Source organism: Suncus etruscus, chromosome 2, assembly GCF_024139225.1.
Source record: "Suncus etruscus isolate mSunEtr1 chromosome 2, mSunEtr1.pri.cur, whole genome shotgun sequence".
Lineage (NCBI taxonomy): Eukaryota > Metazoa > Chordata > Mammalia > Eulipotyphla > Soricidae > Suncus > Suncus etruscus.
In genome coordinates, this window is record NC_064849.1 from 35,876,089 (window position 1) to 35,895,421 (window position 19,333).

At 47.2% G+C, this 19,333-nt stretch overlaps 1 protein-coding gene across 2 annotated transcripts in view; it reads right to left on the reverse strand.

Annotated features, from left to right (window-relative positions):
- Positions 1-315: 315 nt before the first annotated feature.
- SAMD4A (sterile alpha motif domain containing 4A) overlaps positions 316-19,333 on the reverse strand; it is a 265,144-nt gene continuing 246,126 nt past the window's right edge. Inside the window, exons 9-12 of one of the 2 annotated variants that reach the window (XM_049767169.1) lie at positions 15,749-15,950; positions 14,367-14,493; positions 6,385-6,468; positions 316-698 (exon numbers count right to left, since the gene is read on the reverse strand). In XM_049767169.1, the coding sequence (XP_049623126.1) occupies positions 670-698; positions 6,385-6,468; positions 14,367-14,493; positions 15,749-15,950 (442 nt within the window). In that variant the 3' untranslated portion in view covers positions 316-669. The remainder of the gene's footprint in view (positions 699-6,384; positions 6,469-14,366; positions 14,494-15,748; positions 15,951-19,333) is intronic. The other variant, XM_049767180.1, reaches the window with a different exon arrangement.

Sequence of the window (19,333 nt, forward strand, 5' to 3'; positions counted from 1 at the left end):
GGGAGAGAATACAAATAAATGTCCTGCTCACAAATCTTTACAGAAATCCATGACACATTGTGTACCCTTCTTAAAATTAGTATGTAAACAATACACAAATCAAAGTTTCTCTGAAATTCTGTCAGAAGAAATTTCTCCCTTCTTGCCCCTGCCTCCAGGTGGCCTTCTTGGCTGGATTTCATGGCTGGATTTCGGGGTCAGGGGAAGTTGCCGGGTGGGAGGAGAGTCTTGCCCTCCTCTGGGGCCTGGCGGGGGCTCCCGAGGTGGTAGCTCTACATCTCTCTCCTGGGGGTCTCTCATCTTTTTCACTGAATGCTTCTCTGCCCTCCCACTTTGCATCCAGTGATGAATCTGACATTCAGAATGAATGAATCTGACATTCATTCCCTCCAACCCCTCCCTGTCCCCACGTCTGAGAGGACTCCTCTCTACCACTCAACACACACCAAAGGCAGCCCAGGACAGAAACAAAGGAAAAAAAATAACCAATCCTAGGTCTACTGATATGTTTACAAAGACGACCTATGCTCTCACAAAATCAAAATGGGAGAGGGACCAAGGGGATAGGCTGCAGAGGATCCAGAGGATCCAAAGCAGCTGCAAAGATGGCTGACACTGGGCCCGCAGCAGTCGGTTCACGGCCAGCGTGGTCACTCTCGTCTTCAGCTTTTAGATTGTGGAGGTCCGGTCAACCCCGTCTAGCAGAGAAAGAAGGAACACAGTGGGGAGAGGTGAGCAAATCTGTCCTCTTCAGGCCCACCTCCTCCCCATGCCACCAGACACTCTGAGGATCCAGGATCCCAGGACAGAGTGACTAACTTCCTTTCTATCCTCCTCACTAATTCACACTCAACCTGACATCTGGGCAGCAGTCTTTATGGGGGTTAGAGGGCTGAGCTATACCAGACAATGCTCAGGGATTACTTCTGGTTGAGGTTTAGGAGACCATATGGGATGCTGAGGTTGGCCACATGCCAGGAAAGTGCCTTACCCATTGTACAATTTCTCCAGCCCCAATTTTGGGGCGGGACAGAGCCTGATTGGACCTACAAACCAAGGTAAGTATCAGCTCCTCACCCATGTTTCATGCACATCCATAGACCCTGCATCACAACAATATGCTACAAAAAGTGGCATTATGGAGTTGGCCTTAGGAACAGCAGGAACATGCAGGGAGCGAAGGTAGTTTCATGGAGACCGAGGCACTGTGGGTGGACCAGTAGAAGAGAGGGCAGGAGGGTTGGGGAGAAGATGTGCACAGACAGCTCCAGTGCAGGCTGTTGTTTACTGAGGGGTGGCAATGCAGCTGGAAGGATTAGCAAGGGGGATGCAGAACAGAGATGGGACAGTTTCAGGTAGGGTGCAACTGGTATGTACGTGGGCAATTCAGCTCACATCCTTTTCTCTGTGAGCATCACTGTCTCACCTCAATTTCTTCTGAAAGACTAGGGACAGGGCAGCTATGACTCAGGCCTGTGTTAACAGTGAAGCTGCCGGAGTGAGGGTTTCTGGGGCCCATCATGACCCAAGAATCTGACAGGGCAGAGGCATCACAGTAGACATCTGAGTCAGACCAACAAGGTCATGAGGACTATGAACAGGAGCGTGGGCGCTGGTAAATGAGCAATGAGAAGTAGAGCGGTCACTTCAGATCTGAATGTGATGAGGCTGGTGGCAGGCCCACCCCTGACACGATCCTGGCTGGCTTGAGCTGTGAGAATGAGTGAGCAGAGGGGACAGCTTTGCTGCTTAGCAGGGGGACAGTGGTGCTCAGAGACTACCAGCTGCAAAGAGTAACTGACCAGCAGGTGTGCTGATTTTTTTTTCTGCCAAAGGGGCAGCAGACCAGAGAAGGTTTGGAGCCTCTGGCACAAAGTCCTCCAGAAGAAGGTGAGAAGGAATGTGAAGAGATGAGAAGCAGACATCCTAGAACAACAGAGAAAGAGTGGTATGTTCCTCCTTCTGAGTCATCCACTCTGGACTCCATCTCTAGGAGGAGCCTGGCTGTGGTGGCCACAGACCTTCCTGCCCACATAATCCTCTGCTGAAGGCAGGCATTGGCCAGGTAGGGGTAAGTTCTCCCAGTCAAGAACAAGCAGAACCAGCTGAAAACCTTAAATGCAGGCTCACAAGCAAGAGGGCAGAAGCTAACCTCCCAACCTCCAGAGTCCTTCCTGGGATCCCATGCAGTGTCCTAATGGGAAGGACAAAGAACTGGGAAGGAAGATCAGAGATAGTGGCTTAAAGTGGCACTAGGCAGATGCGACAAGAGGAGACTGAGGAGACAGCACAGAAGGACCCCAGGCCTGTGGAGCAGGATGGCCTCTTGGGTGCAGAGCCATTTGTCCCTTCCCCTGGTCTGAGATGAAGCATAGGAACATTTACTCCATGTCCCTCTCTGCCTATGCTTCTCTGATCTCTGGCAAACTGTCCTTGTTCATTGGCATTCTGTCCCCATTTGACCTCAGACGTGTCAGTGGGCCCAATCACCTTCTATGAGAGGGTATGTAGGGAAAACCTGAGGGAATATTTGGAGCACACCCCATTGTATCTCGTAGGACCCCCAAGAACCTATGAGTGTTCTGAGTCAGAAAATTGCCTGTGTGGCTTCCTACCAGAAAGGATTACTGAGGAAAACAGGGTTATGAAAAGGCTTAGGAGATTAACAAGAGAAAAACAGTAGTGAAAAATCCCATTAGTTCAGAGAGTATTTCTGTAAAAATAGAAGAACAGGTTAAAATAAAAGTGCTAAAAATCCCCTTTAATAAAAAGCATTCTTCATGCTGATGAGGATGTTGTTGGTACTTGATCCTTCAGTTAGGTCTGTAAGCCCTGGAACAGGATGTAGCTCTACTCACCAACTCCCAGAGTAGTTGGCTCAAAGCTAACATGGGTCATGGGAGTGGGGGAGAACTGAGGGCTGGGGCCTCATTCATGAGTTGTCTCTCACCTGTTTCCATAACACCAGTTTTTCAGTTTTTTAAATTTGAGACATAACACAAAGTCTACTTTGTTTTGTTTTCTGAGTATTTTCTAATTTTATTGAAACCCTTGTGATTTACAAAGTCCTGCATAGTTGGATTTTAGGCATACGCATACAGTGACAGTGAATTAATAGGGCCAGTCCCACCACCAGTGTTGAACTCCTTTCACCAAAGTTCCCAGCATGCATCCTATACCACCAGACTTAGCCTTCTTGCCTACCTGTGTAACAGGCCCATTTTAAGTTTAGATTGTTATCATTTGGATCTCTTGATTCTATTGTTGTTGGCTTTGGCTTGGGTAGTTGGTTCTGTCCTTTTTATTTATCTCCATCAATGCACATGAGACCACTTGGCCCTGGTCCCCACCCTCTTTTTTTCTGATCAATTTTATAGAAAAATGTATAAATATGAGAAAAATAAAGCAATTCATATCCCAAGATTCTATGTAAAAGTTAGGAGCCCCTATCTAGAAGACAAAATAAAATAAAAATAATAAAAAAGGGGGTGGCAGGGTTTTCCTTTTTTTTTTTTTGCATAGGCACAGCAAATGTTGGGGGAAAGTGAAAGGAAATACTCTTGGTCTAAAAAAGGATGTCCCTACCCCATGAAACATTCTGTCATAAGACCAACTACAGGCTCTGGGCATATTAATGGTCTAACCCCAAGGTCTTTCTTTCTTTATGATTGCAGGAAAAATTCTCCTTAATCACGGCTGTCACAGTCAGGCTTCTGTTATTAGAAATCTTGGTTTTTGCACAGATCCTATGTTGAAGCCAACGTATAAGAGTATCTTCTGATTTCATCTCACTGTTTGGTGGCAAGGCTGGGAAATCTGCCCTGAAAGCAAGTTGTTGCTGTTTCCTAGTCACCAGGGTGTTATACGAGTCCACCTTGGAGTAAATCAGTGACAAGGCAGCATTAGGGCACCCCCTGTGGAAATTTAACTCTTGGTGTTGGTTCAGAAAACTGTGCCAGTTTCAAGGATGGGATCCAAGGTTCAGCGTTGGATGTGTGATGTCTGATCAACTGAGACCCAAGTCAAGTCACTATGACAAGTATTCAGGGTGAAAGGTGCCCCTGCATTATAAAAATTATGAGTTTCTATTCCTATTTGATAAGAACATTTTTCTATATGTATGATATCCCCAGCTCTGGACTTTATCCCCCCAGACTATCTCAAAAGACTTAGAGGAGATCTCTATATTTCCTTTTTATATTTTGTAGATGCATTTCCTTATAAGTCATAATTCTTAGTGTATATTTCCATAGGTAGAACAGCTTTCCCCCGCTCTCCTTTTTGGATCTGCTTAGTAGGAAATTCTAGTAGATAAATCTCTCTTGGGATCTGAGTTCAGGTTAGAATCAGATTATAGAAATTGTTTAGCTTGATATTTTTACCCCCATATCACCAGTAGTATCATGTGGCATTGTTCGTTTTTGCAATAGCACATTAAAATGGGAAAATCTTTCATTTGTTTTTAAAGAAAATTTAGAGCCATACAACCAACAACCAGAATTCAAAGCGCATAGTATTTTCTTCCACTTCCTTCCTTTCAAATAAGTCATAGAACACATTAGTGGTCATTGTCCAGTCCCCTGCTCATGGGCACATTAGTAATGCTGAAGCTACTTCCTGTCCTCACACTTGTCTACTCTATATAGTTCACATACATAAGCCAGCATGACCCTGGGCAACTTTGGGGCTCTGGTTTCTTGGCATCATGTTTTTAGGCTCAGCCATGAAAGGGAGGTCCTGCCCTACACATTCCTACTACATTTAGTTTTTCCAAATCTCTGTCTCCACAGCGCAATACTCTATCTCAGGGGTCCTCAAACTTTTTAAACAGGGGCCAAGTTCACTGTCCCTTCAACCTTTGGGAGGGCCAAAATAATTAAAAGACTAAGAACAAATTCCTAATTTTGAAGTAAAAAGAATAAGGGAACAAATATATTTAAAATGAAGAAGTAAAGGTAAATCAACAAACTTACTAGTATTTCAATTGGAACTATGGGCTTGCTTTTGGTGGGCTGTAATTTGAGGAACCCTACCCAAGATTGAGAGGAAGAATTGAGAGACAGAAATAAGGAAGGGAGTGATAGAGTGCCACACACCTCCCACACATATGCACTGTGGGCCCAGGATGAGTTGGCTGCTAAGCAGAACAGGCAAGGGCAGCAAAAACACTTGGTGGGCCAGAGGAATGTCCTCAGTGGGCTGCATGTGGCCTGTAGGCCAGTCTGAGGACCCCTGTTCTATCTCCTCAGGAGGGGACCCCTGTTCTATCTTCTCAGAAGCACCAAGAATGAACTTAGGTGTGGAAGATTCTGGGGTCTGAGTGGCTGGGGAAAGAGCAGTGTCTGGAATTCCCAGAGTCACAGAAAGCCAGAAACAGCCACTCCCAAACCCCTAGTCTTCCCTTCTGCTGCTGAGCTGATGCCACTTCATGTTATGGGGTATATAACACACTAGTGCTCCCTCAGCTCCTGGCAGAGCCTGTTGGTCTCTTGCCAGGATTTATGATAAGCCTGTGTTTGCAGAGCAAAGTCCTAAATACTCCCTGGTCAGAGGACAGAGGTCTCTGGAGTGGGAGCTGAGGACAGCCCTGACACTCACTGTCAAGTGGGACATTGCAGCTTGAGGCCTTGGGTCATTTCCCAGATGGGTGATGGCTGGACTGGAAGTACTATGGGGTAGATCGCCTTTTGCTTCTCAGAGCCACTAGAGGTTTCAGGAAGAGGAGGACCTCACAGCTCTGGCTACCTAAGGTCCCTAGGGCTGGTGGTGTCTGGCCCAGTAGGTGGGCTGGGTTCCAGAATTGGCTTCTGCCCAGGAAGCAGTGGAGACACCCCAGCCACCTCGGGGAGACTCTCAGGGGTGCCACCAATGAACCACATCCCTGTTCCACTGCAAAGCACAACCTAGTCCTCCTGGAACTCCAGGAAGCCATTAGGAACAGGGTGAGAGAAAAACAAGAACTTTTGTTTAGAAAATTCTAATTTTAGAGCAACCTGGGATATGCCTGGATTAGGCTGAGTGTACTAGTGCCGAGAAGGCAGAACCAGGGCTGGGTGGAGTGCATAATGCAGAAAAAGGGAAACTTTTTCCCTTGGGAAAAGGGGAGTTTGTGCTCCTGATTTCTCAGTGGCATGGAGACTGTAACATTATCTTAAGGGGCTTCAGTGTGTAGGGCAGGGATAGGGGCTTAGCTTGGGCACATGGTTGGTCTCTGCTTCAGCTTGCAGAGCAGCAGTGGGTGGCATACTGGCTTCTTGGTAGGGTACCAGCATGTTGCGAGGCCACACTCTCCTCTGCCACCCCTACAGTGCCCCTTCTCCTTTCCCAGGTCCCACCTGAAAGCAGGACACTCCCTGAAGTGCAGAGCCAAGGGGCTGGACTCACCTCCCAGGGCATGCTCAGTCATGCTGAGGCAAAGTGACTCCAGCCTGTTGTTGATGTCAGGTTCAGTCACTGGAAGCTGAAATTCTGCAGGGAACAGAGAGAAGTCTGTTAGTGACAGGAACTCTAAAAACAAGGCCAGAGTCAAGGTACAGCATGACCTGGTCCCATTCCCTTCTTACAACAAGGTGGAAGTAAGACATGGAGCTCAGTCAATTTGAACATGGGCATCTGGGTGGAAATTCAATGGAAAAGTCATTATTTCTTTGGGATGCAGGGAGGCATCTTCCCCTTTCTGCCTGAAGGCATGGCACTACGCACGGCACCCCCCAACAGAAATAGCCCAACTCTACAACTGAACCTTATCAACCTGCCAAGCCACCAAATTGTTACACTCTATAGGCCCTGAAAGAAGTAGTCGCATACATGGCTGCACAATACCTCAAAATTTCATAGTAATGTTAACAAAGTAGAATCACAATAAATCTGATGGGAAAGATGCATAGAAGACCAAACTAAGTGAGTCTAAACATTAACACAGAAAGCTCAATGAGAACCAACCACAACACCATTGAGATCGAACAATTATTATAAATTGACACTTATTGATATAAGTTTTGATAATTCCATTTGCCTTCATGTTGTATCAAATAATATGAAGTAAATTTGTTTGTGCCTGCAAAGACACGAGCTGCAGGGGTGAGTAGGAAGTGTGGACATTGGCAGAGGGAAGGTTATACTGGTGGTGGGATTAGAGTTGGAATATTCAATGCCTAAAAATCTGTAACCTGAAAAACTTGTTAAATAATGTTGCTATAATACATTTAAAATTATTTGTTAGTCTTCTACTTGGAACATTCCTGTGGCTTCCATTTGAACATGACTGACTTCAGGACCTGGACAAAGGCTGACTACCCAATTGTTGACTGTGGCCAGCTCTCTGTGCTCCTGCAGCTCCTACCTTGCCTTCATTGTGTGTCCCAGCTCCACCCATTCCCAGGACATGGGGCCCTGTATGCTGTTGTCATTCTCTCCCTTTGCTCTGGTGTTGTCCATCTCCTGACAAAGGTCTTTGTTACTGGGATGAAAATAGAACCCTCGAGGCCAGAGTGATAGTACACAGGTAAGGTACTTGCCTTGTATATGGCTGGCCTGGGTTTGATACTTGACACCTGACCTGGCCCCCCAAGTACCACCAGGAGTGATCCTTAACACAGTCCAGGTGTGGTCCAAAAACAAATGAACAATAACAACAACAACAATAAAAATCTGAAACAGAACCCTTTGTTCCACCTTCTCCAACTCACAAGATTGCACTTTCCCTCATGCCATCACCAGCCTCTGACATTGTGTGATTATGTTTGTCCAAGTATTAGGCCAGGTCCACATCCACTTCCCCAAGTAGGTCTCTGAGAGGTTCTGGGAACCCTGATGGTTGCCACCCATGGCAATGGGTACAGGTTGCCTTATGGCCTTAATCCGGAGTTGGGGGTTCTGTGCAGTCGGCTCTCTAGCCTTCAAGTTCTGAGCAATTCTGAGGTGAGTATCTGTGGGAAGCAGTGGATGTCTAGAATGGATTCCGTGTCCTCAACACAAAGGTCCCCCTAAATCCAGGTGGTTCTGTCTTCCCAGGGCCCTAGAAAGTGATGGTCCCTGGAGTTTTCTTGCTGTTCTCTCCCTGTCGCTAATTCCCATAGACACTTTCAGCCTGACTCTCTTGGAGGAGACTTCCTGATGGCAAAGTGGCTTTGGATCTACCAGTAAAACCCATGAGGGGAGGAGAACTCAGTGGAGCTGGAGAATATGCTTGTGATTCTAAGTTTGTTCCCCAGCATCCTCCCAGCACTGTTGGGTGTGGCCTTGGTGATCTCTAACACTGTCGTTGAACCAGAGCACAAACCACCAGTCCTGCAAAACATGGCCTGGAGTCCTTGCTAGATTGCTGAGCATGAGGAGTCCCGTGAAGCCCCCTAAAACCCTGCAAACAAAAGAAATATCCACCCATAGCCTTGTGCACGTTTTTTATCCACATCAGCTAATGGACGACAGAGATGGAGCAAGAAGCAGCAGAAAAAGTTAAAAATTGTGATGCTGGAGGTAGGTAGAGGGAGAACCAGCGTCACCAAGGCCTGTGTCCCAATATCAGGGACGTCCAGCATTGCCATGGCCTTTTTGTGAGACCAGGGAGCAGCTCTCTGGAATGGGGAGACCTAAGAAGATACGGACACCCCCAACTTGAAGCCATTTCCTGGCTTCTCCCAATCACCACTAGGGGGCACCTGGGGCCTGGAAGGGAGGGAAAGGCAGTGGTTTGGGTGGCAGAGGAAGCTGACACCTGTGGCTAAGCAGGAGGACCCGGGATGCAGGAGTGGCCGCCATCCCCGGTATTTCAGGGAAAGGTGTTGTCTCCGTCATGCAAAGTCCTCACAGAGAAGACTGGTGACACAAACCAATATGGAAATCGCTCAGGAGCAGGTAGGTCTCTCGCTGACACAAGTCTCCGCACCAAAGAGCCTGAAAGGCGCCATTGTCGCCGCTTTCAGGGAACACCCTACCCCGCCCACCCACTAGCTGCTCTCCGAGTAGGCACAGGGCAAGGAGACCATCCAGAGGGAAGAGTATCTTAGTATTTCTATCCATTCATATGAAAATCATATGCATGCAAAAATTAGCAGCCTCCGGGGTGTGAAATCTATAAAATAGAAACACAATTTTATATATAGTCAGTTAGCAAATATAAAAAAAAAAAAACCTCAGCAATTATAGCCTTCCATATGCTCATTGTAAAATTTAGTTTACTCTCTAGCACTCCCCTTTAAACAAACACTGTGGAGAGATTTGGATAAATAAAGATGCTCAGCATTTGGAGAGAAGCTTTTTTTTTTTTTTTTTTTTTTTTTCTGCAGGATTTCTTGCCAACATGCAGCAAAATGCCATTTCCAAGGCAGGGATTGTGTGTTCCAAAAGGGGGGAGTCAGGGGGGGGGCTGAGTAATGTGGGGACTCTGTGCGCTCCCATCTCCAAGCCTCCGCAATTGCTCTTTTGCATTGACTGTTGGCACGCTTGTGCTTCCTCCGACTCTGCCCTCAGCAGCACTGGCAAGCCAGGACCCCCACCACTTTCAGAAACGCTCTGAGATATTCTTAAGACTTAGGAGAAGCCCATATGTTCACACTCCAGAGTTTCCTAATAGTGTGACTTTTTAATTGTGTATTTGATAAAAACAGATCCATGGCAGTTCCCACTACACACGAGACATAGCAAGACCAGCTGTATGCATGCTGACTCCTCTCTCAGCTTTCAAGCCCTTCCACAGCCCTATGCACCCACTGAAACCACCAGGCCAACCTCTATTGGGGGCTTCCTCACTTCAATATTGAGCTATGCTATTTAGAGGAGGGTTCCCAGTCCTAAGACGGGTCAGGTGTAGGCTGATTTGAAACTCTGTTCACCAGTCCCACAAGGGCAGAGTCCAGTGCTCTTATCTATGTCAAGAAGGTTCTGGAAGGAAGCAGTTGCCCATCTCCACTAGGAACATGGTGAGTGGCTAGGAGAAACATGTGATCTGGATGACAGAAAGAGTCACTCCTTCCAGGTCCCTCACATGTGAGCACCTAAAGAGCCACCTGAAGCTCTCTTTAAGACAACAACTTCAGACTGAGAAAAATCCTGTAGGGCCCCACTTGGCTAAAGACAGGGATTGGCCATGGAGGTTTCTTTTGGAATTCCTCGAAAGGTACTAAGGCTCCAGCAATAAAAAGTGGGGCCACTGGGAGGAAAGCAGATGGGTGAGACAGGCTGACAGGAAGGGGCTGAGGAGCACACTCAGGGCTTTGGGGCTGTGAGGAGAGCAGTGAGGAATAAAGGGAGACTGAGGCAGCATGGTGACCCAGATGATGGGGGAAGGTGAATGATGATGCTTGGGATGGAGCCATGAACAGTTGCCAAAACTGCTTTAGTGAAACAGCTTTTCTCTAGGGGGCTCCATGTCTTGTAAAACCTGCACACACATGTTCACCAAAAGAGACAAGAAGTATACAGTAGTGAAGACATCACACCTGCTGACTTTGAGCTGGTGTCTGTGGATTCACCTCTCAGAGGTGAGGGGAGCATGCACAATTGGCTGCAGGAAGATGGAATTCCTCTGTCCTCCCAGGCCTCTCGCTGTCCGTCCTGAGCAGAGCTGCCACCTATGCTCATTAAAAAGCAGGGAACAAATGAGCATTTACAAAGGAGCGGGAATTGGGTCTGCCCTGGGCACAGTCTCATGCCCACTCTTTTTTATTTTTTATTTTATTTTTTGGTTTATTTTTTTTGGGGGTGTCACACATGGCAGCACTCAGGGGTTACTCCTGGCTCTATGCTCAGAAATCACTCCTGGCAGGCTCGAGAGACCACATGGGATGCTGCGATTCAAACCACCGTCCTTCTGCATGCAAGGCAAATGCCCTACCTCCATGTTATCTCTCCAGCTCCCTCATGCCCACCCTTAAGCTTTTCTCCAAAAGCACATATGGACTCACACCCTTGAAAAGAAATGAATGCTACACTCTTCAGACTATATTCCTGGGCATGCGTCAGCCTATTTAGAAATTTTTATAGGGCCATACCCTGGACGGCTTGTGTGGGTTGGTGCCCTGTCATGCATTCAGTGATTACGTCAGGGCCTCTCTCATAGATGGTGGGCATATGCCCCTCCACAGAGTCAGTGGGCATTGGTCTGAGGTGGAAGGTTGGCTGTGTAAACAGAGATTGCACTCTAGGAAATGCTACCCTTCACCACTGGCCTCCTGGACCCAGGATAGTCTGTACCTGAGAAAGGAGACAAGCCCAGAATGCAGCCAGCCACCTTCCTGCTTCCATCCTTTCAGCCCCATTTTGCAGAGCTGTCTGGGGGATGCAGGGCACTGTAGTCTCCCAAATGCAACCAGCACTCAGAGATCCCTTGGGTGGATCCTGGAGTACATGGAACATACTCACTTCTAAGATTAGGGGCCATTTGCAAGTGGTTTTTAAATTGGTTTTCCAGTAGAGGATCTATCTGTTTCTCTCTGAGGACATTAAAAAAACTTAGTCCCCCCAAAATCTTTTGGAATACAGTGGATAGAGTACACAGTTGTGGAGGGTTTACACAGGGGTACTCCCATGTCCAGGTGGGCCTGGTTGTGACAGTTGGAGAAGAGGAGAAAGTTCTCAAGATGACTTGTGCTCTGGAAACCAAATGGACTCTGGAGATGGGAATGCACTCAGGGTGCTGGCCAAAGGCTGAGGAGACACATTCCAGCGCCCAGAAACTTTTTGCAGTGGTTATATCCAACCATGCAAGATCTGGGCCATGCTCTTAGTGACCTGGCCTGGAGCCAGCATCCAGGATGCCAAGTAGTCTGACCCCATGTGCCCTCCACCCCCAATCTTGTCCACTTGCTTTATTGGGAAAGTGTAAGTAGCCTGAGCCCTATTTCTTTTTTTTCTGTTTTCTTTTTTTGTTTTTGGGTTACACCCGGCGGTGGCAGCGCTCTTGGCTCTGAGCTCAAAATTACTCCTGGCAGGCTCAGGAGACCAAATGGGATGCCAGGAACCGAACCAAGGTCTGTTCTGGGTCAGCTGCGTGCAAGGCAAATGTCTTGCCACTGTACCATCACTCTGGCCCAGGGCCTTTTCTAAAGCCATTATTAGCAGAAACCTTAATACAGACTGTGGGAAGTGGGTTTATAAAACAGAAAACCCAAGGTGGGTTTCAGGATGTAATAATGATCAAAAGACTTGCATTGCAGGCAGTGTCCAAGATGATGAACAATAAACTGTGAGGAGCAGCTTCCCTGAGCCTCGCACAGGAAGGGAGGCAACATTTGCCTTTGCTCACAGATCCTTGGGTCTTGTTCCATGCTTTGTGTTTAGGCATCAGTTGGCCACTCAGCACCATTGCCCAGAAAGCCAGCAAGCAAAAGGGCAGATGAAAGATCCAGAGCAGCAGACCCAAGTGGGGCTACAACATGGGGGCTTGATATTCCCAATGATGACAAAGAGCAAGATGGGAAGGTATGGTGAAAACAAAGGACTGTGAACTTAGAAGAGAACAGAGAAAGAGGAAGAGAAAAGAGAATGGAGAAGGTTATGGGATGGGGGGGGAGTGTCTTACGACAGGAGAGCCATTGGTTCCATTAAGGCTCTAAGAAGCTGCAGACAGTGGTGAGGAAGAGATAGTTACTCCAGAAATTAGCCCCAGGTGACCAGGAAGCTTGCAGTTGGGGCCAGCTTCTCTCCCACTGGGAATGGATAAAATGCATTTGCTTGAGAGCAGTGGTGGAACTCAGAACCCAGGCACCAGAGTTTTTTTTTTATCACAAACTGTGTTTCAAGTATTTCTTTCCAGGTATAAAAATGGACAAAAGGAGCTTTAAAACCAAAGTGCACCAACAAGGTGAACCCTTCTTGTTGTCAAGAAGAAACTTTTGTTATTGTTTTGGGGCCACACTTTTTTTGTTTGTTTGGGGGTACTCAGGGTTTAATTCTGGCTCTGTGTTAAAAGATTACTCCTGGCAGTGCTCAGGGATCAAGTATGATACCAGGGGTTGAAATGATGGGGTAAAATCCCAGGTACTTTCACTCCTGCACAATCTCTCTGGGTCATTTGAGAGCAATTTGTAACAAACATCAGGACCTTGTGAAGGCTCCCTTCCTCCTGATGCCCTTCACTTAGGGTTATATCTGCTCTTCCCCTCCTCTGTAGTCTGACTCATCCAATGAAAATCTTTAGGTTTTTTTTGAGGGGTGATGATGTTGGACCATATCAGGCTGTGCTCAGAGACTACTCTTGGCTCAGAGACTGGACACAACCCTTGGTAATGGGAACTAGGCTTGGCCTCATGCAAGGCAAGCACCTACCTCTCAGGCTCCCCAGAATCCTCTATAGATTTCTCACTGAGAACAGCTAATCCTGGCTTTTCCATTGGCCAAACTCTATACTCTGCAATCTCATCCTGACCCAGATACAGTTGTGGGACTCCTGTGCCAATCCATGACTACTGTACTTGTCCCCCCCACCTTGCCAAGATTCCACCCTCCTCTTTCTACCTCTTCCCCCACTATTTCATCTCTAGTTTGAAGATGCTGCCTGACTTGTCCCAGGTAACAGTGACATTTCTCCTATTTAAAGGGACAGAAATTCAGTTATGGAGTAAGTCTCCCATTGCTAGGGAGCATATTTCCCTGTAGATTTAACACAGGTCTGGGGTTCCTGTCTTGGTGTATTTTTTTGTGGCTCTGAATCATTCCTAAAGCCATCACTATATCTGCTCTGTATGGGCACAAAGGGATGGGGGAGAAAGCCCCAAAGTTAGGAGCTCATGCACATGATTTGTATGGAGTGTTCTGGGCTTGATCCCAGGCACCACAGAGTCCCTTGGGGACCATTGTGAGTGACTGCTAGTGCACTGAGCTGGGAGTAGCCCCCAAACACTGCCAGGAATGGGCCAACTAGAAAGATTGGAGATGGGGGGAATCATTTGGCTGTGCTAAATTCTAGCTTCTCTGATTGACAAGGCTTGCGGGAAGATACTGAGTTGAAATGACAAGTTCCTCTTCAACCAGGCTGGTCCATCTGACCTGACCTTAGCTGCATACTAGCATATTATCTCCTCTAACTTATTTTCTATCCACTGCCTCTCCTCTGACCCCCATACACAGAGAACCCTTCCACATCTTCTCCCCAAAACCCTCTGGAGTTATCTCTAGTTACCATCTGTAGAAAACCTAACTAGTATCCTAAAAATGCCCATTAGATTGCATTCCCTCTGAGACTACATGTCTGGCTTCTGGCCAACTAACATCCATTCATGCAGGCAAGATTCAGCTTAAAAAAAAAACAAAACAACTTTAAGAAAGAAGCATATGAGGGTGCAATTGTGACATTTGAGGCCCAGCTCTCTGACAGAGTTTCCTGGGCCTCTGTAGGATGTGGGGACACACTGAGGTGGCTGTCGTACCTGGCTGCTGGAACATCAGCATATTATGTGGGGATGTGTGCACAGGCAGCGAGCGGGTCCTCTGCACAGAGCTGTGAGTGCGGCTGGGCATGCTGTTACTGCCTCCAGGGTTGGCAAACCAGAGGTTCTAGGGAAAGACATGGAAGTCAATGTGGACACTTTGGATGAAATGGGCAAAGCTGGGCCCCAGGCAGAAACTGGAAAAATCAGGTCCCAGAGGTAACCCAGTTCACTTCTCCATAAGGCGTGGTGGAGGGCTGCAGCTCTGTCGCAGGGGTCTCAAACTCAATTTACCTGGGGGCCGCAGGAGGCAAAGTCGGGGTGATCCTTGAGTGCAAAGTCAGTAGTAAGCCTTGAACATTGGGGGGTGTGACCCAAACAACTAAAACAAAACAAAACAAAAAAAGATTCCTCTAGGGCAGGGCCACAAAATGTTGTACAGAGGGCCGTTTGCGAGAGTTTGAGACTTCTGGATGGGGTTCCTACACTCCCCAATCCTCGTCAGAGTCCTCACCTGAATCTGGGTCTCCTCTCCCTCCTTCATGCCAACATTCTGTGTAAACCTTTCATTGCCTTTGTTTTTCCTCTCACTTTTCTAGAAAATGGGGAAGTTCTATAAATGTCTGCCACAGAGAGCACAAATTATTTTAGTGCTCTCATTAGACTTTGTTTCTGAGAGTCTTACAATTTACTGCAAAGCGAGGAGAGGAAAAAGAACTTCCCAGCTGGCAATGAGCTGGCACCATTCAGCTGGTGTGTTTGTGATCAGGCGGGAGTTCTTGCCTCGACTTCTGACTGCGACAATAGCCCGGAAAGTGGGGGGGCAGAAGGATCCCTCTCACACAGTCTGCTCTCCATTCCTGCCCAGCACTGAAGCAGGTAGATAGGAGCCTGTAGCCTTTTGGCTTTTCTCATAACAACTCAAAACCTCAGACCCACGGTGTCACCTCAACCCAGCTGCACCCTGCAGGGGCTCTCTCAGAGATTGTGCATGTGGACATACAAGCTATGAGACAGGGCTCTTCATGTGAGGCACCATGAATGGGTCAGCTCTAAGACTTCAGGACAGTTGGGGCCTGACTCACTCTATCTGCCTCAACTCTCGCTCTCTCCCTCAGGGGAGATTCTCCAGCATCCACTCCTAACCCCAGAAGCTAAGCTATTCACCATAGGGTGGAAGAGGTGCAGGCTCCTCTGTATCCCCAAAGTGGGGGATGTACAGAAGTTTTGCATTTCTTCCTCAAGGTCTCCAAATTTAAGTGCTCTGCAAGGGCTTGGCGAGGCAGTCGTGAACTACATGGGGTTACCTCTGAGGCCTGGCTCCAAGATCCTCTGGGCTCTTGAGTCGGGCTGGCCCACCTTCCTGTGGGCACAGAACTAACCTGTCTGCCTTGTTTCATGATGGTGGGGTTGGCCGTGGTGTTGCGCTGTGCGGAGCTGACGAATCCACTGGTGCCCAAGAGACCCAGGCGGGCAGAAGGGACATTCCGGGCTGGGATCTGGTACTGGCGTGGGTTCCGTCTGCCCATGCCGCCGCCCACAGAGCCAGCCGTCGGCAGCGAGTTGGACTGCCCAAAGCTGCGACTGTGGAAGTGAGCAGAGAAGACAGAGACCATGAGGCTCCAGCCCAGAGAAGCCTGCCTCCTTGGGTGGGCCATTGCTCTGGCAGTCAGGAAGCCTATAGGAGGCGCTCTGTGCTGGGAATGGGTTGTAATGACTATACTATGAGGACGAGCATTGGGGGCTCCCCATCCTGGGACTAGGACTGGTTCCTCACCACAACCCCAGGAAAGAGATGCTCCCCCACCTCCCCTTCTTTAGCTGCAGAGGTAGAATAGAAAGCCGAGAGCTGACTGGTTTGGGCAGCCTTGGGTTTTGTTGGAGAAGCCAACCAGTGTCTGAGCGCCCATTTTGCAGCCTTCTAACTATTGTGTCCTTGGACCTTTCAATAGGCCAGTGAGCTCTGATCCCACCACAGTCTGTTTCTGGGCTCCCTCTGTCTGGCCAACCTAAATAGGGTGGCCCAGAGCCCCCTAGAACAGAAATGGAAGGCAAATCAGGACAGTGGCCAAGCCGGTCACTGCTCAGGCCTAACTTGGTTCCTGGTTCTATTCATGCAGATGCACAGAGGAACCCCGAGACCCAGCCCTGAGGACGCCTCTCCAAATGGATGTTCTGACCTCACATCGAGGACTCTGTTTCCTGACTGAGATTTTCCCCATGGATCTTCCCTTCAGAGACATGCTGAGGGTGTGTGTGTGTGTGTGTGTGCTCCCTGATTCTATGTACCCCTGGGGTCTATATAGGAAGGTGGGGGGTGCTACATTTGGATGCCCTGCCACCCTGGCTCATGACTTTAGCACTGAGGAACTCTCCTCTCTGTTATGCTTGGGTCTTGGGAGGGCCTAGGGCAGCCAGTAGGATTTCAGGAACCAGCACATTCTTTCCAAGAAGAATCAGCTTGAGTCATTCACTGCTTCAGTCGAATTGCTTTACCTCCAGTGGCCACCAGAGGGAACAGACTTACTGCCGCAGCCATCCTGGGCAGGCTGGGATCTGGCCCGAGATGAAACTCCCTAGGACCACTCAGGGCTGATGGTTGTAAACAGTGAGAATGTCTAGGGTGCAGATGAGGGGCACTGTAGAGAGTCATTTCCTGAGAGTCTGGGGAGGAGACCTCAGTCTACAGCACTGCAGATGGCACAGAAGGATTCTCTGCTGCTCAGAATTCCTCCTTTGCAAGGCCGGAGGGGCCTAGAAAGGGAATTCCCTGGGATGTGCCACCGTTTTTAGGCCTAGTGGCTTTTTCATTCTAGACTTTTTGAGGTTGAGGAAAGAATTCAGGTCCGAGCAGATGGGAGTCTACGAGTAGTGAGACGAGAACCCTGGAGTCTCTGTCTCACTCTCATTCTTTGCCTTTTCCTATTTTCTTTCTGAGTAAAGGCCAATATTTTAACAAAACTCAGGGCAGAATTTATTTCAGGTGATGGGAGAGACCCCTCTGAAGGCAGGACGGGCCAGTCATCTTTCTTCTGTGTAAATTGTAGAAACTCCATCCTCCGGCTTTGGGAGCTGGAATTTTGGCCACCTGGTTTATGCTTCAGTATTCTGATCAGACTTTTCCTTATTTAGTGCTGAGGGCTTTTTCACTCAATTTCCTTTTTGGTTAGATTTTTAAAAAGTTATTTCATATGCAAAATACAGTTGTCAGTGATGGATGCTAAAATAATCACTGCTTTCCTTCCTGGAAAGATTATATTCTCAAAGCAATGGAGTATGGTCAGTGAATTCTGCTGTAAGACACCTCTCATTGGACAAATGAGACCTCTAGTGACTCCTAAAGTCAAGACTCATGGAACTAGGCTGTATGTGTCAGGAGAGTCTGAAATATCAGGGACATTTGCTCTGGGGGTTGACTATAACTAAGGCACACTTGTTGAGAGTAGCCACTGTTGGCAACCAGAGCAAATGCTGACATTCCTTAAGATCGCCTCACTGAATGAAATAATGGGAACACAGTGACACAAAAGGAGTTTTTAATTTGTCATTCTCTATGACTTTCTTCCTCTGCCTTTTTAAATCTAGCCAATTGAAATTATTACATTGAAATGCATGAAAAGACTGATAAAATGACATTAATAAGAACCAATTAATTTGGGATTTGTGATAATTTAAGCAAGGGTTGGGCCGCAGTTACCTTTGTATCTTTGGAGAAATGGATCTTCAAAGCAAATTAATGGAATAAAGAGATCCCAGAGGTAATGTTATAAGAACAAATTATTTTCTAGAGCTTTAGCAACTTTCAATTGAACATCTACAATCAATGCCTGACTTCATTTCACACCTAGCCAATAAAACAAGGTCCGTCAGGCTTTAGGCCTGGCCAATCATATCTCCATTCAAGCATCAGAAACACTGCAGAGGACACCACAACAACTGTCCCCTACTCCCCTACCCGCTACTCCACCCTGGGCAGAGAACTTGGTTGTGGTATAGAACACAGAGGAAGAACAAATAACTGAAAAGTATTTTCTTCATCTTTAAATTGTGAATTAATTCCTTTTCTTGGAACCTGTCTCCTTCTTGAAAGCCTGTGTTAAAGGTTGGGGCTGGAGAAAAGTTAAATTGGGAAAATTATTACTGACCAATTATTATAGCAGAGTGAGGCTAGGAAGGAGAAGGCAATTGAGGAACATGTCTTGTATTTCACCAAAGACCAAAGAATCATTATGGTACACCAGGATGACAATCCCAGGTGCCCACTAAGAAAGAAAACCCTCGAGAGTCACGGGCCAGTATGGCAATAAAGTGTTGTTCTATTAGACTGTCTATGCATTAACCATAGACCATAGTGGCTCAAAGGGCTGACTGGAGCTAGTGTTGGCCTATCTCTTCCAAATCCTGGCTGCCCCTACCTCTACATTTTGCTGTAAACAGAGGTTAATAATAGAATTATTACTTCAGATGCTTATTGCAAGGATTAAGTGTATTAATATTCTGAAAGTGCTTGGATACCATTTGGCACATGGTAAGTGCTAAATATCTAATAAATAATCATGTTCTATATGCTAGAAAATGACAACACTCCAAGTTTTACATTCATCTTAATCAAGACTTTTTTTTTTTTTTTGCAAATTCCAACTGGCCTTAATTCTCTAAAATAACATCAATAATAAAAGGCCTATGCAAGGAAGTGCCCAAATTATTCATCAATAGAGAGCTCCTACATATTCACTAAAAAGTGAATTATGAACTTTCAAGTGCAGGTGGGAAAGCATGGATTTGCTCACTTTTCCAAATATAGCATCGAAGTGGACTAGTTTGCATGTTTGCATCACTGTCCTCTCCTTGTTCTCCTAAAGCTCCATGTGTCATTGTTCAAGGCTTAGCTCAATCTCTCCCCTTAATTCCACCTGCAGATTGTCACTGTAATTCACCTTTAATATGCATTGGATTCCATTTAAAAG